The 21,023-nt window shown below is 44.3% G+C and overlaps 1 protein-coding gene across 4 annotated transcripts; it reads left to right on the top strand.

Moving 5' to 3' along the window:
• The first annotated feature begins 17 nt into the window (after positions 1 to 17).
• Positions 18 to 13,902, top strand: LOC106745634. Of its 4 annotated transcripts, XR_001374535.1 has the most exons (6): positions 18 to 298; positions 1,413 to 1,538; positions 2,049 to 4,085; positions 4,890 to 5,055; positions 5,620 to 5,886; positions 13,821 to 13,902. XR_001374535.1 is itself a non-coding variant. In XM_014621426.1 (5 exons), the coding sequence occupies exons 1-5, from the start codon at positions 227 to 229 to the stop codon at positions 5,829 to 5,831; spliced, it is 2,613 nt and encodes an 870-aa protein (XP_014476912.1). In that variant the 5' UTR covers positions 18 to 226; the 3' UTR covers positions 5,832 to 8,372. The 4 variants fall into 4 exon arrangements, 3 of the variants coding, with proteins under 3 accessions (XP_014476912.1, XP_014476927.1, XP_014476934.1); XM_014621426.1 differs by lacking the exon at positions 13,821 to 13,902 and having other exon boundaries at positions 5,620 to 8,372; XM_014621441.1 differs by lacking the exons at positions 18 to 298; positions 13,821 to 13,902 and adding an exon at positions 800 to 909 and having other exon boundaries at positions 5,620 to 8,372.
• Positions 13,903 to 21,023: the final 7,121 nt, after the last annotated feature.

The raw sequence follows: 21,023 nt of genomic DNA, 5'->3' as shown, positions 1-21,023 counted from the left end.
TGTGGGTCAGTGGGGTGTCAGTGAACAGTGCGAGCGGTATGTGCAGCGGGTGTGAATAACGAGCGGTGGTGGGGCGGACGACGGTGAAGAAGTAGTCGAGAATCACAATCGGGATACTGGTCGAGGGAACCGATTGCAGCTAATTGTTGTGATAAGGTGATGGCGAGTAGCGACGGTGCTGTTAGTGATGATTGTGACAGTGGCCGTCGACTAGCTTTTTTAACGAATGGCTCTGTCCAAGGTGTATAATCAGGCATCCGCGATTCTTGGCGACAATGCTTTCGCCGTCGTTAGCAAGGTAAGAAAGCGTTCCTTCTCTCTCTCTCTCTCTCTCTCTCAAATCAGCTCGAGAGACAACGAAGCTTTCTCTCGGCTGGCATTTCGTTAAATATTACATCAAAGTAGTATCGGGTTCCTGCTCACTCAGCTGCACCATCTTACACTCGCTGCACCGCGGATGGCAAAGAGTACAGTGGGTTGAAAAAGTAGTTAAACACACATACATATACATCCATCCCTCGTCCTACTAGGATCGCTTTTTACCGGGAAGGAATATTGCGACCGGGTGTTTTCACCTGTAAAAATATCATTTTCATACGCGGCGCATCGGGGAGAAGAATTTCTTCACTCAACGACGTATTTCTCCCTCGCGTAGAACCGTCCCGAAAAAATGGGGGCGGCTGTGCGGGTGGTCTTTTCACCCGGCGTGTACATACTCGGAAGAGAAAGAGTGCGGGGAAGTGCAGAAAGTGCGGGCAAACGGAGAACTAAGCCGTAATAAGCCCGAGGAAGATGGGAGAAGGGTGCGATCCGCGTTTGTTTGAAGTCGCGCTAGCGAGCGAGTGAACGCGAGCGAGATCATGCTTCGTGCATTTCTCGCATACCTCCGCGAAAATGCAAATAGTGACGGTATTACATCTGCGCTTGTTTCCTCGCCTTCGTCCCGGCCGACGAGTGCAAGTGTATTCGAGTATATCGGACTTTGTGCGCCCTGGATGGGCACCGTGATCGTAACAACGCGATAGCTTCGACCTCTCTAGCTCCGTTCGATTCGTCATTTCATCCCGTCGGCGTCGCATGTCGCATTTTTCGCGTCGCCTGATACCTTCGTGCGACCAATCGACCGACCGCTCGTGTCGTTCGAAAACAATCGACAGATCCCACGCTATATGCTACTTTATAAGGCCTCAACGCACCGCCAATGATAATTGTCGCTAAATAAACTACATTCGACGTGTTTCAACCTTCTCTCTCGGCGCCGACAATCGTGATATTTAACGGAGATTCCGTCGATCGTAAACTGTCCCGGTTACACGTAAACTAGTCTAAGTTATATTAAATGCATTGTTGTGTTTCATGGTTTGCGACACCGAAGTTGTGAAATTTCATGTCCACGATTGTTCTCTGTGCAGAATAACGAGATCGAACACAGTGTCAATATGTTGGATGTACCGCGGAAGATATACTCAAGGGACTTGCATGGTTCGGAGTACAATCATTGGAGCTACGACTTAACGGGTTGCGGCGCAAAGAGAAATGTAAGTGATATGGTTTCTTTTCATGGGCTTTGCTCTAATTTCACAATGTAATAGCGTGCAATGATAGGTCCTCGGCAGAATGGTTGCCTTATTGGTTTAAGACTTAGTGTTTCATGCCTCAAGTCTTTGGCCTGTATTCTGAACTCTCTTTTATCAATAAAAGTACCTTAAATGTGGCTTCTTAGCCCATCAGGTGATACTTAAGCCACTTTTGGAGATACTTTTATCAATAAAAGACAACAATTCAGAATACAGGCATTTGCTTTTAAATAACACACAATGACTGTCTCGTGTTTTGAGTTGTAAACTGAAAAAACTGTTCTGTTTGCGATTGACGACAAACTGTTGTATAATAAAAAAAAAGCAAACAAATGAAAATTTAGATAAGGATTTAGGGCGTGAAACATTGTCTTCAAATTATAAATAAGCCGTTCTACCGAGGCCCTTACCGCTGCTGTAACAATAGTCAGTACTGTCGAACTCTCAAGATACTGAAATCTGTTTATTTAGATGAATCTCGAGGACGAGGATTTAAACAATCCCATGGTTAATGACCTGGTATCAAAGATTCTCGACGAAGATTCCATCAGCTTTGATACTTTTCGCAATAGCTATAACGGTGGAAACACGCATTACCAAACCGCTGAGTTTGCTAATTCCTACCCTAATCAAATCGGAGAGAGTCTGGACAGTTACCTGACTGATGTTGTAGATCACTTGGAAGGTCGTTATCCGAACAGCGGCAAATTAACGAACAACACCTATAACAACGTCAAGAGCGAGTCGTACCATCATCGTACGAACAATCTTTGCAACGACTTCAACATATTGAGCCTGAACGCGCGCGTGGGACAGCCGACGGAACAGAACAATGCCTGCGGCAATGAACTTCCGTCGAACGCCGCGTACTCACCCGACACGCGGGCGCACGTTGTGCATGCGAACGATGGGAGCATGTACACGAACGGAGGCAACATGTCGTCGCTGTGTAACGACCTGCTGACGACCACGACGTCAAGTGAGGTGAATTACGGCAAACAGTCCGGTAGCTGGTCGGAGTCTTTGCTGACGCCCTCGATGGGTTGCAGCAGGAGCGAGTTAATGGGGAATTACTCGAGAATCCCGAGCTGCGTAAAACCGGATCTTAATTTCAACGTGGCGCTAACTCTCGCCCTAGACTCGCCGAACTCGACGGTTCCTATGAACGAGCTGGAGTATCACAGCAGTATGAGGCAAGGCTGCGTGCCGTCGAGCTCGTACGGCAGCCAGCCTATGGTGGGTATGCACGACATGTACAGCGGCGGCAACACCGGCCAGAGTCTCGGGTACAGGCCGAACTCGGCGATGACTGAACTAAACGCCGAATCCGTTTTCCTGTCGACCTCGCCGTTGCAACACTTCTCGCCCGCCGACACTACGGCTTTGCACACCTGTTTTGGAAGCAGTATACAACGCAACGACATCGGCGACTTCGCTAAGGACGCCCACGACACCGCTAGATTAAATATGACGAGTATTAGCAGCATACCGAACGAACAGGCGATTCAGTTCTTGCAGCCGCAAGCTCGTAGTAGCTACAAATTGGATCAAGCTGTGGACCAAGATTACAAAACCTTAATCGATTACTATCCCCCTGGTACAAATAATTTTATCGCATCCTCGGCTAATAACCTAGACACCAACGAGAACGTCTGCCTCCCTAGTGACTGTAGGATCGATAATAATTTACTGAAGATGATCAGCCCGAAATCAAAGTCTGTCGAAGCTAAAACGTACTCACCGATAGGATTCCCGAAGAACCTAAGCTCGCGTAATTTGTATCAGCCCATGGCTAAATACGGCTGTCACAGTTATCAACAATACACTGCCAGCAGTGGCGGCGGCGACACTCTCAAGATCTTGCCACAGAATTCGGCGTTTTACCACAACGATTTGCAGAAGCAGCCTAAGCTAAACTCGTACAAACTGGACGGTTTCGATCTTACTAAAGAAATGGCCTTCCCCTCGGCGAGTCATCTAGCCGACCGTATCGCAGGATCTACACTGGACAAGGACGCGGCAGCCTTCGGTCACATCATGAAGCAACATCATATATCGAAGATGCAGAACATCCCCGCCGGGATCCCGCCGCCGGATATCATTTTCAACTCGAGAATGATCTCGGGCGCGAACACCGTCAGATCGGGAGCGTTCCCGTCGGTGATGCCGGTCCCCGTCCCTGTCCCGCTTCATCCCGTGCCACGGCTATTCTCCACGCTTTACGGAGGGAGTCTGAGTTTTCGAAACAGTGCCAGTGGCGCAGCCAGGAAGACCGGTCCCTCGAGTATACTGCATTTCAACCTCGAGCAAACGTACGAGCAGTTCAAACAACTGGAGAAGGAACGCAAGAAGTGCGAGGCCGGATTGGCCGCTCACTTCCCGGGGAAACGAGTGACCAGTGCTAATAACATACCCATCCCACGTCCTCAAGGAAATCCGTCGAGAGTGGATCGCTTGGTAATCGATTATTTGAGAGAGCACGCTCGTGTCATTACATTGATAGCGAAGGTGAATAAACAATAGTACCTGCGAAAATACGCTCTTAAGGGCATCCTGGAGCCGTCCTGTTTTAGCGTAAATTTCTTAGTACCATATTCGTCACCGAACTGAACTACAGAACTTAAAAATCCTTTTGCGCAATTACAATACACAGATTAGTGTAAGTGAAGACGGTTGTCTTTGCTCGAAACCCGAAAAAAAAAAGTTATATATTTTGTTAATTTTTTTTTTCGTATTTTTGTAGTTCAGTTCAGCCACTAACAAATATAGTACTAAGAAATTTGCGCTAAAACAGGGTGACTCTAGAATCTCCTTAAAGCCCATCCAGACAAACTTGCATGATCACATAATACATATGCAGAAGAAAATCGACCAATCATGTGTCTAGTATAGAAGATATCTTTTTTCTTTGCACGGATTATGATTGGTTTTATTTCCTCATACACATGCGATAATGCAAGTTTATCTGGATAGGTCTATACCTGTAAATTATGTAAACATTTTTATCTGTATTATGTAAAAATTTCTATCTTCTATTCCATTACATTTGTGATTTGTTATGTACACGGCCGGCGGAACGAACTGCTCACCGCTCTCGGAGAAAGAGTTTTATGTAAAGAATTTGTTTCTTGTATATTTCTTTTTATTTCTGTTTAATCGTCCTCTTTTTTTCTATTATATTTCATTTTTCTTTTCTTTTTTTCTTTTTTTTTTTTTTAAGCTTTTTTCCCGCACAGTTGTACCATGATGCGACCGCATCCTGTATATGATTTGCCTATGCATACTTGTGCAACTTTTCACTTTGTTGAACAGATGGAACGCTTACGCGGAACCACGATGAATCAACGTGTGCACAAAGCCATGGAACATTGGCTGGAGGCTATCAAGTTCGTTCAAGATTGTCGCAAGCAGGAGATCGCAAATGCTATCAAACGTCAGAAAGAGAATCCACATTGCATTTTAGCGTATGACGACAATGGTGAGTGTCATTGTGAATTTGTGCAAATTATTAGTAATTCCGCAGTGCAGCCGTTTTAGTGCAACTCTTAAGCTTGATCTCGTTTATCGCAGCGCTACTACTACAGCATTATTCAGTCACTCGAGTCACCTTTTGTTATGTTTTTTCTTCACAAGTCATTAAGAAATTTACTTTCGTCCAAAACGGGTCGCTGTAGTCACTTCTTTCCCTGGGCGGTGGAATTTGTAAAATATAGATGTTTCATATATGTTTTTACTATCTTTCTTAGTGAAGCTGCTCTGAATGCGTATTTGTACATACTCTTGGTCTTTGTTACGAAACTCTCCAAACTGTACTATGAAAAGAACTCGCTATATATTAAGTTATCCAAGGATAAACCTGAAAAGATAAGAGTAAAAGCGTTATTTTTTTTTTGCTAAAATAGCCTTAGTTACTTTCAGAATTCGACAAGAAATGTCACTTTTGATAACTGTTTTGACGTCTGAGAGGTCATTTTTCGTGACCTTTTCTGCCAAGAAGCAGTTACTATTTCACTTTTTTTCTAACGTATCTGCGTGTGTCTAGATATCTTGACTTTGGCTGGAAGCGTGCACGCACTGACGAAGGCGTCACGATACGCGCGGACCGGTATGTACAATGCGCTCCAGGCCACGCTGCTGTATGACTTGGACGTGGAGAAGAAGGTCGTCGAGACTTCCAAGGATCCGGTACTCGAGGCGAAGCACAGCGAAAGTCAACTGAAAGACGGAATCAACGATTATTCAAGCAATACCTAGCAAAATTGCGCCGAGTCCACTTGGTATCGCTCATCTTGAAGCGCTAAAGAGAGAGGCGAGTCCAGCAGCTTTTTACTCACGTATAGTATTACGTTTATGAAAAGCGTTCGCTGGTATTTACGTGATTATTTTACCATTGAAACGAAATGCCGCCCATTAAATTCAAAACTTTCACTCGCGACACGCGAGGAGAATCGCTACGCGCGAAAAAAAAGAACTACGCACACGAAACACACACACACACACACACATACATACATCCATACAAGAAAGAACTAAAGCGTAAAAACTCGGAAACGTGGAATGTGCGCAACTTTTTACAGGTTATTAATAATTCCATAGTTTTCTACCGTACGTATTTTAACGCTTATCGGCGGTGTAACCGATTTAGCTTTTCGAAAAACACCGATTTAGATGCGAGAGTTTCGCTAGACTGCCCATCGTTTATCTCCGTCGCGTATGTCCAAAAAAAAGAAGAAGAAAGAAACCGCCTTTTCTTTGGCACTTGTTTGGGGGTAAACCAGGAGCGATGTCGATCGTGCTTAAATCGGTGAACAATCGCTAGCTTTGAAGTCGTCGACTCATTAACTCGCAACAAGAACGAGATTGCTCAGATGGTATTACATCCTTTTAGAGGTATCGTTCTTCGTACGATTATTCGTTTGTACACGTATCTTAAGTTTAAACGAGATAGGTAGGCAAAATACTAAGCCGATGTACTCGTTCAAAATGTTCGGCGGTAACTCGTTAGATTAGCTCAATGTGGCCTTCCTTGAATGTGTGACCCATTATGTGGTAGTAGATGTCTCAGAACTTGAATATTTCGTGGAGTATAAGTGCCATGCCAATTAAGTCGCATGCAACGCGAGCTTTACATTTACATGTATATATATATATGTATATATATATTGAAATGTTGATGGCAGGGGAAAGAAGAGAGCGCACTGAAACACTAGGACGTATTTGATGATTGATCTAGATACCTCGCACCGGTGTTAAGTTCTCAGCGTTTCTCGTGTCCCTCAAGACCACAGGGATATCGTCGGTCTCGATGAACGCCGATGAATTAACGCCGACGCACACGGCCGAACCTTGTGCGTGTCATCGTGCACGATATTTCGAAGCTTTCTCAAATGTATCTCGGTGTCCAAGTGCGCCCCGTTTTCTCCCGCTAGATCTTTCGTTACCGACATTGTTCCGGATGTACTCTTACGAATACAAAAAATACATACATAACACGCACATACGCGAAGTATGACTGCATTACATCGACAGATACGCGCACAATGACATTAAAGCCACACTCATATGCATACATGCACACGTAATGTTAATTTACACGTTGGCCTTTCCCGCAACGTGTTTTCGTGTATTCGCAACGGACGTTAAGCAACGATGAAAAGTTTGTATCATTTAATTTTTAATCGAATGACGAGATAATTGGAAGCACGCGTGAAGTCACGCGTCGTGCTACTTTCTCTCTCGCGATTTTTTTTTCTTTTTTACCCATGCAATCTCATTGTGTATTTGCCAAAAATTAAAGAATTTGTTTTTTTTTTGTTTCTCACGCATTGTCTTGAGTCTAGATTTTTAAACGAATGACTGAAACTTCGTTCTTTCATAACTTGATAATGTATAATCCTTAACCTTTGAGAAGAAGGAATTTGTCGAAAACTATTTCGAGACCGAATGAGAGCTTCAATTATATCCCATCGTGAATCCGGCTTTTCTTCTGTTTTTAGATAACGACACAATTTTATAATGCACGATCATTCGATTGTCATTTATTTCTCTCTTTCACGGGAAGGACACAAAATGTGTTGCAAACACATTATTATTATCATAATGCCGTATCCTTAAAATTGAAAACACAGCATAGATATGTGTTTGACAATCCTGTTTAAATTGCATGTGATATGTATTCAATACTTAAATGTACACACACATACACACACAAACACGCACACACATATCAATATATTGAAACTAGGATAACCAAGTACTGTGACTACGAAGTCGGGACGGAATCACGATGTGCGATTCTAGCATGACTGAGATTCAGCGAGGCAAGCATTGAAGGATGCGGGACAAGAGTGGAGTAAGTCTTTGGTACTTGGTTAACCCCAAGTTAACGGGGGTTGAATTTCAGATATACCTCACTACTTGAATGGACTTACGAAACTCTTGCTGCCATCACTAAACATACGAACATAGAAGTGTGACCAAAACGTATCCTCTCCCGTACTTCGGAGCCATTAGACTTACATTGGTTATTCCCGTTCTAAGTAGCAGATACGGTATATGTATGTACGGCTGTCTTTGACAAACGGCATTCTCACGTCTCGCGATTTGCAATTATCCCATGGGGAATCGTGTTCGAAGAATCTCAATTCTCGAAGGCTATCAGCGGTCAGCTCTTTAAGGGCCCATTATTTCAACGTCATACATCCGACTTTATAGATCATAAATCGACCAATCGTCTATTTGCAGATGTTTGCCGCAACTAAGAGTGACAATTGAAGAGCTTATTTCCGTCTTAGAACAATANGGGGGGGGGGGGGAGAGAATAAAAATTACGTGCTTTTACGAGCTTATCATGCGTCACTGGCGAAAGAAGGTGCCGTTCGTTAAGAACATGCCGCGCATCGTATGTGTTTGTGTATGTATGTATGTATGTACATATGTGCGCGTCGCGCAGCTGAGCCGTATTTAGATATTAAGTGCGCCGCGCGTGCGACATATATATGTAAATAGGAGAAGCAGCGTGTGTCGCGACACACATGCGGCCGAAAATATGGAAGCAACTGACCAATGTTCGAAGCGCGAGACTCATGAACTATCATATTACCGTGTTACATGTACTATAAAGAGAAACTTAAGGCGAAGCTTTCATCTCCCTGCGAGCGGATGCTCGCAGTAACGAATTTTGGATACACGTTATCGAAATTCTCTCTCTTTCTCTCTCTCTCTCTTTCTCTCTCACTCATCGTAGCGGTCTCGCGAATCCTCCGTCATGATAGATGTGAAAGTATTTCTGAGCCGCTTGCGAAGGGCTAGCGTATTTAGTCGATGGTGGTGTTTATAATCGCGAACGACACACGTTCATGTCGACTGCTGTCGTCGCTGTTGCAATGCATAGTACGATTCGCGTGTATGTGTGTATGTGTGTGTGAGAGTTACTTTTCTAATTGTTCATTTTCTCAACGTCTTGCTCGGAAGACTCAAGCTAGACCGCCGTTCGCGCGAAGACTCGCGTCAGCTCGTAATTCTCGTTCGCGAGCTGCGTGCGAACGCACTATTAATCGCGCGACCGCGTCTGGTCGCAGCTTTCGACAGTCACAAAGTGACAGGAGCTTTCGTGAACGATCAGTATTTATACTGATTATTATATTGAATACTGAGATCTGTTGACTAATATTTAACAAGAAATTTTAACGACTTTGTTATCTCTCGTCATTTCTTCTTATTGAATTAGTTTTTTCTTTCTCTATATCTCTCTCTCTCTCTCTCTGTCTTTTTATTATTATTATTGAATTAATTGAGCCTAAGTTCGGTTTTTCCGCGCACGCGTCGTACGTGACTTCTCGTATAATTAATTTACGCGATTACGTTTAGTGTTCTTATTCGCGTTGTATTGTTCCTAAATGATACGAAGGTGTTTTATGTGTTGTACACACGACTAGTCGGGCGTACCGCGTAGCACCGAGGTCCCCGCCGGCTACCTCGGCGGTCTGTGCCGTGTTTTTTCGTTCTTCCTAGTAGCTAGATAACGCACCACTGCTTGAACTTGCCTAATTAACGTGAATTAAGTCCGGACACGGCCGGATGGCCGAAGCCGCGGGGCCTCGTTCTACGCGCTCACTACGAATTTATCGTATCATATGTTTTAGTGCGTAGACGCGCGCCGTTTATTATTATGCGTATAGATTCACGCTCTATCCATCTCGCCTAACATAATTCCCGACTGCTGCTCTCGAATCTCTCGCACCGACGACACCACAACACCGTACCTTGAATATTTAATAATAGTTAAATAATAGAGATCAGCGTGTAAATATCTAAAGAAGCTTTCGTTCCGTCGAGCCAACAGGAATAAATAGCGCCGTGCCGAGATGACGATTTCGGTTGTTGATCTGTGCGCACGCCAGGCTGAGCATCGTGCGCCGACCATGCACGTGTTATAATCTTATATATATTCGGCGTAGAGGACGAATGTAAGATATTAGGCGGGTGAAGTACTGCTAGCGCGTTAGCTGCGAGACGAAAGTCGGGGTGATGATATCAAAGATGTACACAGTATGTGTCATATTTTGCTCGCATCATTTTTCAATGGGGGGGAGGGGGGTCGTCTTTGGCTAATTTAAAGTCGAATTGACAAGGCCGATCATTATTCATCGCGCGTTTGCCTCATTTTGAATTCTCAAAATTGTATATATTTGCAATTAAATCCCAAAACGAAGAAAAAAATACAATTTGGTCGTTCGTCTCCTCTTCCGAAGAGAGTCGTAGTTTGTCAGGGGAAATCTCTCTCCGTTTCTGTCAATAATTAATTGTATATTGATTCGAAGGTCCTTGGTATACTTTCTTCTGGAAAAATAAAAAGGAAATTTTCTCCAAACCGCGCGAGGAATCCGTTATCGAAAAATAATGCGGTATGCATAAAGAAAAGTGTGGGGGGGGGGCATAATATATAAACGAAAAACTTACACAACACACATACACACATGTGTCGATATACTATAGATTTATGTATGCGTGTTATTAGGAATCATTCCCGCGCTTTAATAGTAAAGGAAACACAAGTCCATTGGCCTGTACGTCGCGCGCGACTCTGCGCGATCGCTGACCGAATATGTAGGAGAATATATCGAGAGCTTCTTAGATAAGCTAGGGGTTGATATGTGGATCTCTCTCTCTCTCTCTCTCTCACACACTCACTCACTCACTCACTCACTCACTCACTCACTCACTTTTTCTCTCAGTAAGCTTTACTTGAAGAGGGAAAAACCGAGGTCTAATCGTAGAATTAAAACTGGCGTCTGAGCTCCGTGATCACGCGCGGTCGACGACCGCGCGCGCATATTTTTCCGATTGTGTCGGAAATCGCGTATAAACCGAATGAAGTAGCGCGCAGTAGATGGAACGTAGCGTAGAATTTTGCGAGAAATTCGCGATTGCAAACCAGTCGCGTTCATTATCGGCCCTATATATAGATACGATTGCGAAGTAGCGCGCGAATAAGCTCAGGTCACGAAAAGCTTCCTGACTCGGTTGAGCGGCGTTAGGGACGATTGTAAACCGCGGGAATTACGAAAAATTACGTCACGCCACTTCCCTGCCACGAGCGACTCCTTCCGTCGTGTTGTTCGTTGTTACCTCTCTCGTTTGTGACGTTGTGCCGGCCCGGGGCTCGGGGCCGCCGATTTCGTCGAGCGACTCCGATAGTAGAATTTGTCGCGTGCGACGATCACTGTCGCGTGAAATGTCACTTATGCTCGAACGAACGAGACGTTCCGCGCGACGACGATCCTTTCTTCGCTCGTCCACGTCGCCGGTTACGTTGCTGGCTTCGATCCCCGGCCCGGCGAAATCACCAGGGTCGATAATTAAGCAACTTAGCGTAATTGCCACGTGATACGCGCGACGCGAAAACGTTCGATTCTCGCTCGGCCGTCTACGAGGAACACGATGCTGTCTTGCCGGCCGATTTATTACTCGCAACACATCGCCGCTTATTTTACACGACGTACCACTGTACATAGTTAGGCAGGTGATAGGAGGCGTGCCTGCGCGAAGGGAGAAGCGAAAAAAAAAGAGGAAAGAAAGAAGGAAGCGGAGAAGAATAACGCAAAGAAGTGAGACTCGTGTAGGCGATCGTTATAGCCGTTTGTCTTGTTAGAGACACGCACTCTTGCGACTATATATATATATATATATATATATATATATATAGTGAGCCGTTTTTATTCGCTAGAAATCTCGCGACGATGCCACTTCTACGGATTTAGTGCGTTAGGTGTCACTGTGAAAATCCTCGATTAAGCTCGCCGACGAGACGCGGTCCGCGTGCGAGAGACACCGGCCGATCGCCCCGGCGGGATTAATTTCGCAACGAGATGGGATCGCACTTCGAATCCTCCGTCCTCGCGCTTTCGCTTTCTCAATGATCCTCCTGCCCGTATCGAAGTCTCGGGTCCTCCTCTGCCCGCTCGGCTGACAACTGCGAGACCGAGGGAAACCGAAGTGACCGACAAGAGCCGACCTCTCGCAGTTGAGGCGTGTGTGCGCGGCCCCCCCCCCCACAATCGCGAGAAATCTTCGCTGATTAGTTTCCGACAAAACCTAAAATAGTGTAAGGATCCAAGGATCCACGACACCACCGCCGGGGCGATCCGGTCCTCTTTACGGAGGCGCGTCTTTCAGAGAAAGCGGACGGGGCCGTCGACTCTCTTCCGCTCGCTAGTCGCGTTAAACGAAGACAATCGCCAAGTCACATCACCTCGTTCAAGAGCGTCATGTGCGTTGCCGAGTTCGAAGGGAGAGAGCGGCGCGAACGAGGGCCGATCGGCCTGGAGTTCGTCGACGAGATCGAGCTCGGAGGTGCTCGGTTTGCGGACCATTGAAAAAAAAAAAGAAATACTGTACAACGATTACGCTACAATAATATCTAATGTACCTAGGTGAGAGAACGGGACGCGATGGGTCTCGTGCACGCAAGTTGTGCGCTTTTTTTTTTCATACATTAGTACGCATTATTACGAGACCGTGATATGTTGCGTCTCGTCATCGAGACCGATCGACCGATCGATGCGAAATTAATTTCCACGATTTCTCGCGTGTACACCTCCGGTTGGCCGGGCTCGACCAAGGGAACGGCGCACGACGAGATCCTTTGCGTATGTCCCGGATATAGTCGTAGCTGGAAATCCTCCGATAGTCGCGTAGATTGTACCAGTCGGCGTCGGAATACACTCGGAGAGGCGCGTTCTTTGTGCAACCACGGCGACCACGGAAATGCGTTTACACGGAGACGTCCGATTGACTCGCGGATTTATTCACGTGGCGGATCGAAGGCTCTCGCGGACGACGCGAACAATAGGTCTTCGGACTGTCCGACGACGCCCTTGGCTCTTGGACACTCGCGTGTTGTCTGCCCTTCGATCAAGTCATTCAAATGTTCATGTAAGATCCGGCTCGTTTCGGCGAGTACATTAATATACGTAGCGCGTGACATTTTGACGTTTCGATAACCGCCTTCGATCGACACGGAGAGAGAAATCTGCGAGACGGACGGAGGGGGGGGAGGAGATGTACATGTGTCATCCACGAGAGCGGAAGTGTCCATATCCGTTCCGACTCCGACTGTGCATATCAATGTCTTCGATGTATTTTATTAGCTGTGACGTTTAGCGCGAACTCATTAGGGCGATCCTTCATTTCGAGCGTGTTTCTCTTGAGCGTAGAACAGGATCTCAACGGGTCCCCTGCGTCATCGTACGCCGACCGGCGACACGGCCGACGATTCTCTCCGCGATTCTTCGCGAGAGGAGGGCTTGGTTGTTTCTACGAGAGGATGTGAGACTCCCTCGAAGGGACACCTCGCTCCTGTAGCGAAAGCGCCGACCGTTCCGTACACCGTGTCCTCTCCTTTCGTTTCCTCGCGTTCGAGCGTAGCGTTATAAGAGCGATTGGGTGATTATCGAAAGTTTATCGTTGCGTGAGGAGAACCCACATCGGTGGCTCTCTCTCTCTCTTGATGATTGTTTCCGCGAAACCAACGACAGAGCTCTGGTATTCGAGTCCTGTATATTCACGCAAAACGAGCCGATAACGAACACTCGAGAACAAATCGGTAGATCTCGCAGGCATGCGGGGATGCGTGTATGTGTGTCTGTGTATGTGTGTGTGTGCGTGCGTGCGTGCGTGTGTGCCGTGTTAGCGCGCAAGTGTTATTTTTATATGTCTAATCGTAAGGTTTCTATGGTGAAGGGCTGGAAGGAAAAACGAACAAAGAGGGAAAAAGCGACCGTATTTTCTTCGTGAAATGAAGATGAAGGAGGAGCGAAGGATGGAAAGGAAGGAAGGAAGGAAGGAAGGAAGGAAAGGATAAACGAAGAAACGATCAAAACGAGCGCGAAACTCGCTGATGGAAAGTCGTGTTGGTGGTAAATCGAACGACGTGGAAATGAGACACACACACATACACATATATGGTGATCAGAGGTCAACGGCCGGTTTCCTTCATTGTTATCGACGTCCACGAGGCTCTCGTTGATTTTCGTGTATTCGTTATAACGTGTTATAAGTGTGTCAACGTTAATCGTGTCGACTTCATGTAACATTATTGTATCGTGCTCGTCGTCGTTGTCGTCGTTGTTGTCATCATTATCATTGTCGTTGTTATCGCTGTAGTTGTCGAGATGTTATCCTCATACTCTTCCGCGACACACACGTCTGTGATTGATCAGTTTACCTTTTTTTTTTTTTGTTAAGCGCGGCGACTCAGGCGACGGATTTATCAGTACCACGACATATCGCGAAAGAAAATTAGGAGAAACGTGCGCGCTCTCCCTCNCCCCCCCCCTCTCTCTCTCTCTCTCTCTCTCTCTCTCTCTGTCTACCGAGAAGATTACATTCATGAGATTCTATATGCGTATGTAACCACGCGTTCCATGTAACTTCGATGGTCGCTATTGATTTTATGAGTAACCACTATTGAAAGGAGAACATCGCGGATTGAAGACGATGTCACGATATACTGGCAAGTTCGATTGCTCGACGATACGCGAGTACATTCCAAGTAGAGGAAAGAATCACATAAAAGTCAAGACGACGTCAAAATGATGTAAAAATGATATGTCATTTGTACTTCATCTTAATTTTTATGCGACTTTTTGTACCACTTGGGACGTGAAACGGTATACCACGGCTCATCGTCGCGTTCATTAGATGTCGATTAGTCGCTCGTAATCAACTGGGATCGCATTCGTGCATCTGGCGTGTCGAGAATTGACTGAAAAAGAAAGTTCATAAACGTCTGCTTTCGGTCTCTTCCTGTCACTTGGCCTTCAGACAGAGAGCGTAGTTCCCCCTCCCCCCCTCTTTTTCCATTATTACGCTACCTTTCTTCGCTACTTGCGATCTTTCGCATTCGGACGAAGGCATTTTTATTCGCGCGGCTATGATATATATATTATATATATTTGTGCGCATGTGTATCGAGCATCACATCGCAGAAATTCCTATCGAACGCCCTTACGCTCGCTTGTACAGGACGAATTATCCTGTACACGCCTGTGTACGACACATACATACGCAGAATGTATCATATAAATCGTTACGAGTCAACTCGATGAAAATTTTTCAGCTTTGACGGATGCCTGTTTTCGTTAATATGTGTGTATATATATAATGGCAGAAAAGTGTGCCACAGTGACTCCGCAAATATTAAATAATAAAAAAAAAAAGGGCGAGAAAATTGTACTGCTGGACTTAGCTGACTTTGGCTATTTGTTTCATTGCAGGATAGATTTTGGGTTTTTTTTTTTTTTTGGAGAGAGATTAATCACAATTTTTATTTCTCGAGAATGACAATTCTCCACCGATACACTCTCTTTTCTGTGATTTTCCCTTGAGATGCTCTCTCCTGAAATCGGGAGCTTCGTAACGTTTTATCTGCCTCATTCTGTACGTATTGTATTGATATTACTGTAAAACGTAACATTTAATACAATCGGCTGATTTACTAAGTGCGAATTCTCGGGGTTTTCCGTGAAACTTCAATGCTTCTAGGCTGTGATTTGTAACTGAGATCTTACCGCGCGTTATTATCGAAACAAATGACAATCCTCCAAGAGCAAAGTTAAAAATGAGAGAAACAAAAGAGATAAGATTTAAGAGAAAAGGGGTGGAAAATACATTTAAAAAATGGAAAGAAAATAGAGGACACTTTGACTCTCATGTCGGACATACGCTTTCTCTTCGTCCCGTTTTAGAGTATTTGCGCGATACTTCAAAACACGATATCAATGTGCATGATCGTCCATTTTTCGCGTAGTACGTCGACGCTATCAATGTCGTGAAATGTCGACGCGAAATGTGGATAGCGGTGTCCACCGAAAAGAAGAAGAAAAGCAAACTGAAAAACGATAAAAAAAAGAGAAAAATGAAGTACGAAAGTCTCTCTCTATCTCTCTCTCTCTCTCTCTTTCTCTCTCTCTCTCTCTCTCCTCTCGGGATGGACGTGTAGAACGCGAGGAAGGCGAAAATAGGAAAACTAATTAATGATTTTTTTACGTGTTACGTTTCAGTGTATATTACTGAGATATTACAGGTCGTACGACGCTAATCGTACGATACGGTATAGCGTAATAATAATAATATAATAATACGTGGATGATATATCGTTAAATGGGCTGTGGTAGAAAACCTTTATATATTTCACACACATATATATATGTGTATACGTGTATATATGTGTGTATATATATACATATATATATATATACATATATACATACATATATATATATATATATATATATATATATTGGGGACACACGAGTCGGATCCTCTCGTTTAATCTTGCCGTAAAAAGAGAGACGCCATTATTCAAAGGCGCATCTGTCTTTCGAGCGTGTGAAAGTCACTATCCTACATTTTGTCATACAACGATTACCTTGCACAAAGCGTACCTAATTATACAAGTATATATATATATATATATATACATATATATATATATTTATATGTATATGTATATATATGTCTATTGACAGTAGGATCCACCGTAATGATTGTCAATAATATATCGTACCTCTATCGTATTCGTCTCGACGCGGGCAAATTATATTGAGCTATATATAAGGCTGTAAATCCGATCGGGATCTCGATCGACCGAGGGGGAAAAGATCCGTTTTCTCCGATCGCGATATGCGTGACGCGATGCTGCCGCTCTGATGAACTCGGAAGGGTTTTTTCTCGGTTGAGAATCGACGCTTCCCTTGCTCCCTCGGTGCTTTTTGTCCGATCTCGCAGTGTCGCGGCTTACACATGATGGGTTTTTGCGTGATCGCGCGTGTACATGCGCAATAAGCCCGATCTGACACGCGTCTAATGTGTGCGTTACGTGACAAATGATGTTGCATTACATCAACATTGAGCGAATATATATTTTAGGTCGATGCAAAAGATCTCGCCAATTGTTAAATAAGATTAACGAGCAAAGTGGCGCAGCTTTCGAAAGTGACGAAATCGAACAAAATACTTATCGTCGGCTCTGATGACCCGTGAACAAATTTCCCACGTACAATTATATATAGAATATGTCCACATATATGTATAGAAATATATAATTATATATATTAATATGTATTTATATATTTTTATACATGGGCATATCCTATGTATGACGCCATATATTTAATTATATGCAATCTTATATAATTATATATAATTATAGTTATACATGTGGAAACTTTTCTCCCGGGATATTTTTTTCACCTGCGAAGAAGCTCCCCATCTTAAGGAAATAAAGACTCAATCGTACAGCCGACGTGACAATGATAATTTAACGTACGAAATTCAAGGAACGGAATGATCTTCGCGTCCGCCTAAATAATATAAGCAATGCCTCGTTACTCGCGCGCACGCTGCATCCAGTTGTTAAATCGACCGGCGCGCTTCGTGCTTACGCGTGCCGCAAAGCGCGCTTGCATTGATCTTCCGTGAACGGCGTCTCGGAGCGGCGGGCACGCGCGTCCACGCGCAACAAGCGTTTATATCAATCGCGTAGACCTAGTTCGCTAACTACTGAAACAGGGAGAGGATGTTTTAGATTCTTGCTCAAAAAAAAACACTATCTGTGTAATATCGTCTCGTTTCTCCGCGCCGTCAGCGACCTGCGCGTCCCTACGCGCTCTGTGTCGCTCTCGGCATGTGTGAACAGTAGGCCCGGAAGCACGAAAGGAAAACAGAAAAACAAAAACGTGGACCATTCTACATGGGCTCAATCGCGATTGCACACACACACACACACACATATACACAAAAAAAAAGTGATCACAAGAGAAATCTCTGCGTCTGTGTTTCGATCCGCCGAACCCGGCGATGATCTACGTCGGCTGCGCGGCGAGCCACTTCCCCAGGCTGAACAGAAAGTAACGATGAGAGTCAGAATGACGAGGAAATGATCGAAGAATGGGTTTTCATAGTCATTCCCAGGCGAGAAATGAATCGTCGATGTCGGGAAACAATCGAAATTACATCGAACTGATGTCGATCTGTCCCTTCATTTCTTGTCTCATTTTGATGTTATTCGGAGACATCATCGTCACTTTTTACTTCTACCTAGGCTGTTCGTTGTACTCTTTTTTACACAATGCGCGCGGAGACCGCCCTCTTCTAGATAGGACGTATCTATTCGTAGACGCGAGTAGGACTCGAGCGAACGACGCGCCGAGAGCCCGAGTTCCTCTGCTTTTCTTCCGACGACGACGTCGACGAGGAAGCGCCGTAGATCATCGCCGATCAAGCTCGATAATCGCCGGCAGAACGAAGGACTACCTCCTGAATTGACAAATATCAAGTCGACAAAGCACGTCGACAGAGAGGCGCATTCTTTCCATTTCCCTTTCTATACTTTTCCTACCTTTCGAGTCCGCGCGAGATCTGAAACATACGAGCACGCACACGTAGTATGCGAGGGGTCGTTACTTTTCACATCACCTCTCTCTCTCTCTCTCCCCCTCCCTCTCTCTCCTTCTCTCTGCATCGAGCGTCGAGAAGCGAACTTAATTTAACATCGAAACGCGCCAATGTACCGTGCAATGCGAACACAGGAGAGCTCTCAGACTTTGATTTCTACGCGCACGTACTTTTATACCGTATTTCCGTGTCGTTAGCGTTGGATCCGAGATTATCGCCGTCGATCGATCGAATCGCGAGAATCCTGCGCCGACGAAAGGCGCGTGTATCTCTCGTAGCGCGAGGGCGGCTCTCTGTTTATTTAACCGCTCGCGACGATCGATCGCCGACACTCGGCGGAAATTTCACGTGCCGCTATACGTGACACGTGAACTTTTCGCGACGCGTCCTTGCCAGAGTTTGAAGTTCATTGGAACGCAACGACGATATTCTCCCCGAATTAGAAAGTCAGAGTGGCTATAGCACGATTTGTGTGACGCGTGATTGGGCGTACCAAGGATCACGTTTTCATAAAATGAAAAAAAAAAAGAAGATAAAAAGAGCGTAGTTGTAAGTATGTAAACCTGAGCTTAATGTATCCTCTCGCGCGCGTATGGGACTCTTGTTTGTACTTTACTAGTTTATTAAATGCTCATCTCGCGATAGATAACATGTAGATGATGAGGGGAAGTTGCGTGGGAGAAGAAGGCACGTCTAAATGCGTGTTCCTTCGGAGTCCGTTATTTTTTTTTTCTTTTCACTGGTATCTATATATGTGTATGTATGTACGTATATATACATACATACATACATACATACATACATACGTATATATATATATATATGCATATAAAGGGAATATGGTATATATATACACGTATGAATTTCAAGTAGCAAAGAAACACGTACTCACGATGACCGTGCTTTCGCTTTGAGAAACGTTTAGCGAATCCGATAGGTTGTTTAAAGCGTTACGAGCGCGATACTGTTCGAGCGAAGCCTATAGGAGATCGGCGAAGCTGGTTACTTGTTCCTTTGGTTTTATTCGTTCTCCTTTTTTATGTTCGAACACTACGACGATTAGTAAATGTGTTTTACTCAAAGTGTCCTTCCTACGTAAAAATTTACTTGTTTGTTCTTATAAATTATAAATAAATGGTATCTTTCATGTTCACATGTTCTCTCCCTTTCTTTCTCTTTCTCTTTCTCTCTCTTCTCCCACTCTTTCTTTGTCTCTCTCTTTCTGTCTCTCTCCTTCTCTGCGTACCTGCTTGTTTACGATTACAATCAAGATTACCTTCTAATTCGTATAAATCTAGCGTCGCTGCGTATCGGGCAATATATTATATTTAATAGTGTGTAAAAAAATAAAAAAAAAATAAATGTGTCTATCTCGTATTTAATGTTAATAAGATTTTCGGCGCAAATGCTGAGACACTAACTATACGACAAGACAGACGAGCTTGAATGAAAAATATCTTACGTAATGATTTATTGTATTTTTAATAATTTATATACACTGGTTCTCTCTCACACAGAATTCTTACGATCGCGCGTCACGTCGCGATAACATCGACAAGTACATTGACTTTCCTTACACGAGAATTACCTCTCTTTTTCGCACTATGAGATAAATAAATATATCTCGAGCAATTACTTAAGGCTTATGTAAAATATACAATCGCGCCACATAAATAAAGAAATACTCGAGATTGGCAGTAAAGAATTATAGAATTACTCAATAGAATGACGACATTTCTGGTACATGTATATGTGTATATATATATATATATATATATATACATCAGAGATAATGAGTACACATATATATATATATATATATATACATCAGAGATAATGAATCACCTAAGTATCTTGTTTTGTACTCCGGTTTTTTATTCTTTGAAATATTGTCGTGCAAGTTGGTGGAAAATTTATTCCATCGGCCAATGAATCCGAATAATAAGAACGACATTCGGTGGTGGTATTGGCACATTTTTATAGACACCCGTGTAAAGTGCGTTTCACGCTCGAAAAAGTGTTCGGCTGGTAAACGTGAGAGCGCACTCACGGATACCTGATGTACATTGTAGAAAAGACGTATTCGGGGATACATGATACGCTGATATGTCAGCATGTACATAGAAAGTACACATAGAACACGAAATGGATGGGATTGCAGAGCAACGAATCGATAACCGACCAATTAGCTGCCTTCGATATTAGATATGTAAAGTCGCGACATAGGGTGCGTTTCTGCGCGCTGAATCGGTCGCAGAAGTGCAGCTGAATCATAGCCATAGCACCTGCGAGTTGCAAAAGCTGCTCTGCACGCGCATAGATGCTTTCGACGTCGCGTCGTTCACAGGTTTCCCCTGAAATGGCATGTCCAGCTGCGACGGAACATCTCGGCTTATCCAGCACCGTGTGTCGCTAACTTCTTCAACGTTAATACAAAAATCGCGTAAACGCCGTTTCTTTACACATAATCTCTTCACTTATTGTCGA

This window comes from Dinoponera quadriceps, unplaced genomic scaffold (assembly GCF_001313825.1).
Source record: "Dinoponera quadriceps isolate SergipeBrazil2010 unplaced genomic scaffold, ASM131382v1 scaffold120, whole genome shotgun sequence".
In the NCBI taxonomy this organism is placed as follows: Eukaryota; Metazoa; Arthropoda; class Insecta; order Hymenoptera; family Formicidae; genus Dinoponera; species Dinoponera quadriceps.
This window is presented reverse-complemented; position numbering and strand designations above follow the sequence as displayed.

Coding starts and splice junctions, on each gene's coding strand:
- LOC106745634 (XM_014621426.1), top strand. CDS start 227: ATGGCTCTGTCCAAGGTGTATAATCAGGCATCCGCGATTCTTGGCGAC. Junction 299..1,412: donor CTTTCGCCGTCGTTAGCAAG/GTAAGAAAGCGT, acceptor TTCTCTGTGCAG/AATAACGAGATCGAACACAG. Junction 5,056..5,619: donor TTTAGCGTATGACGACAATG/GTGAGTGTCATT, acceptor GCGTGTGTCTAG/ATATCTTGACTTTGGCTGGA.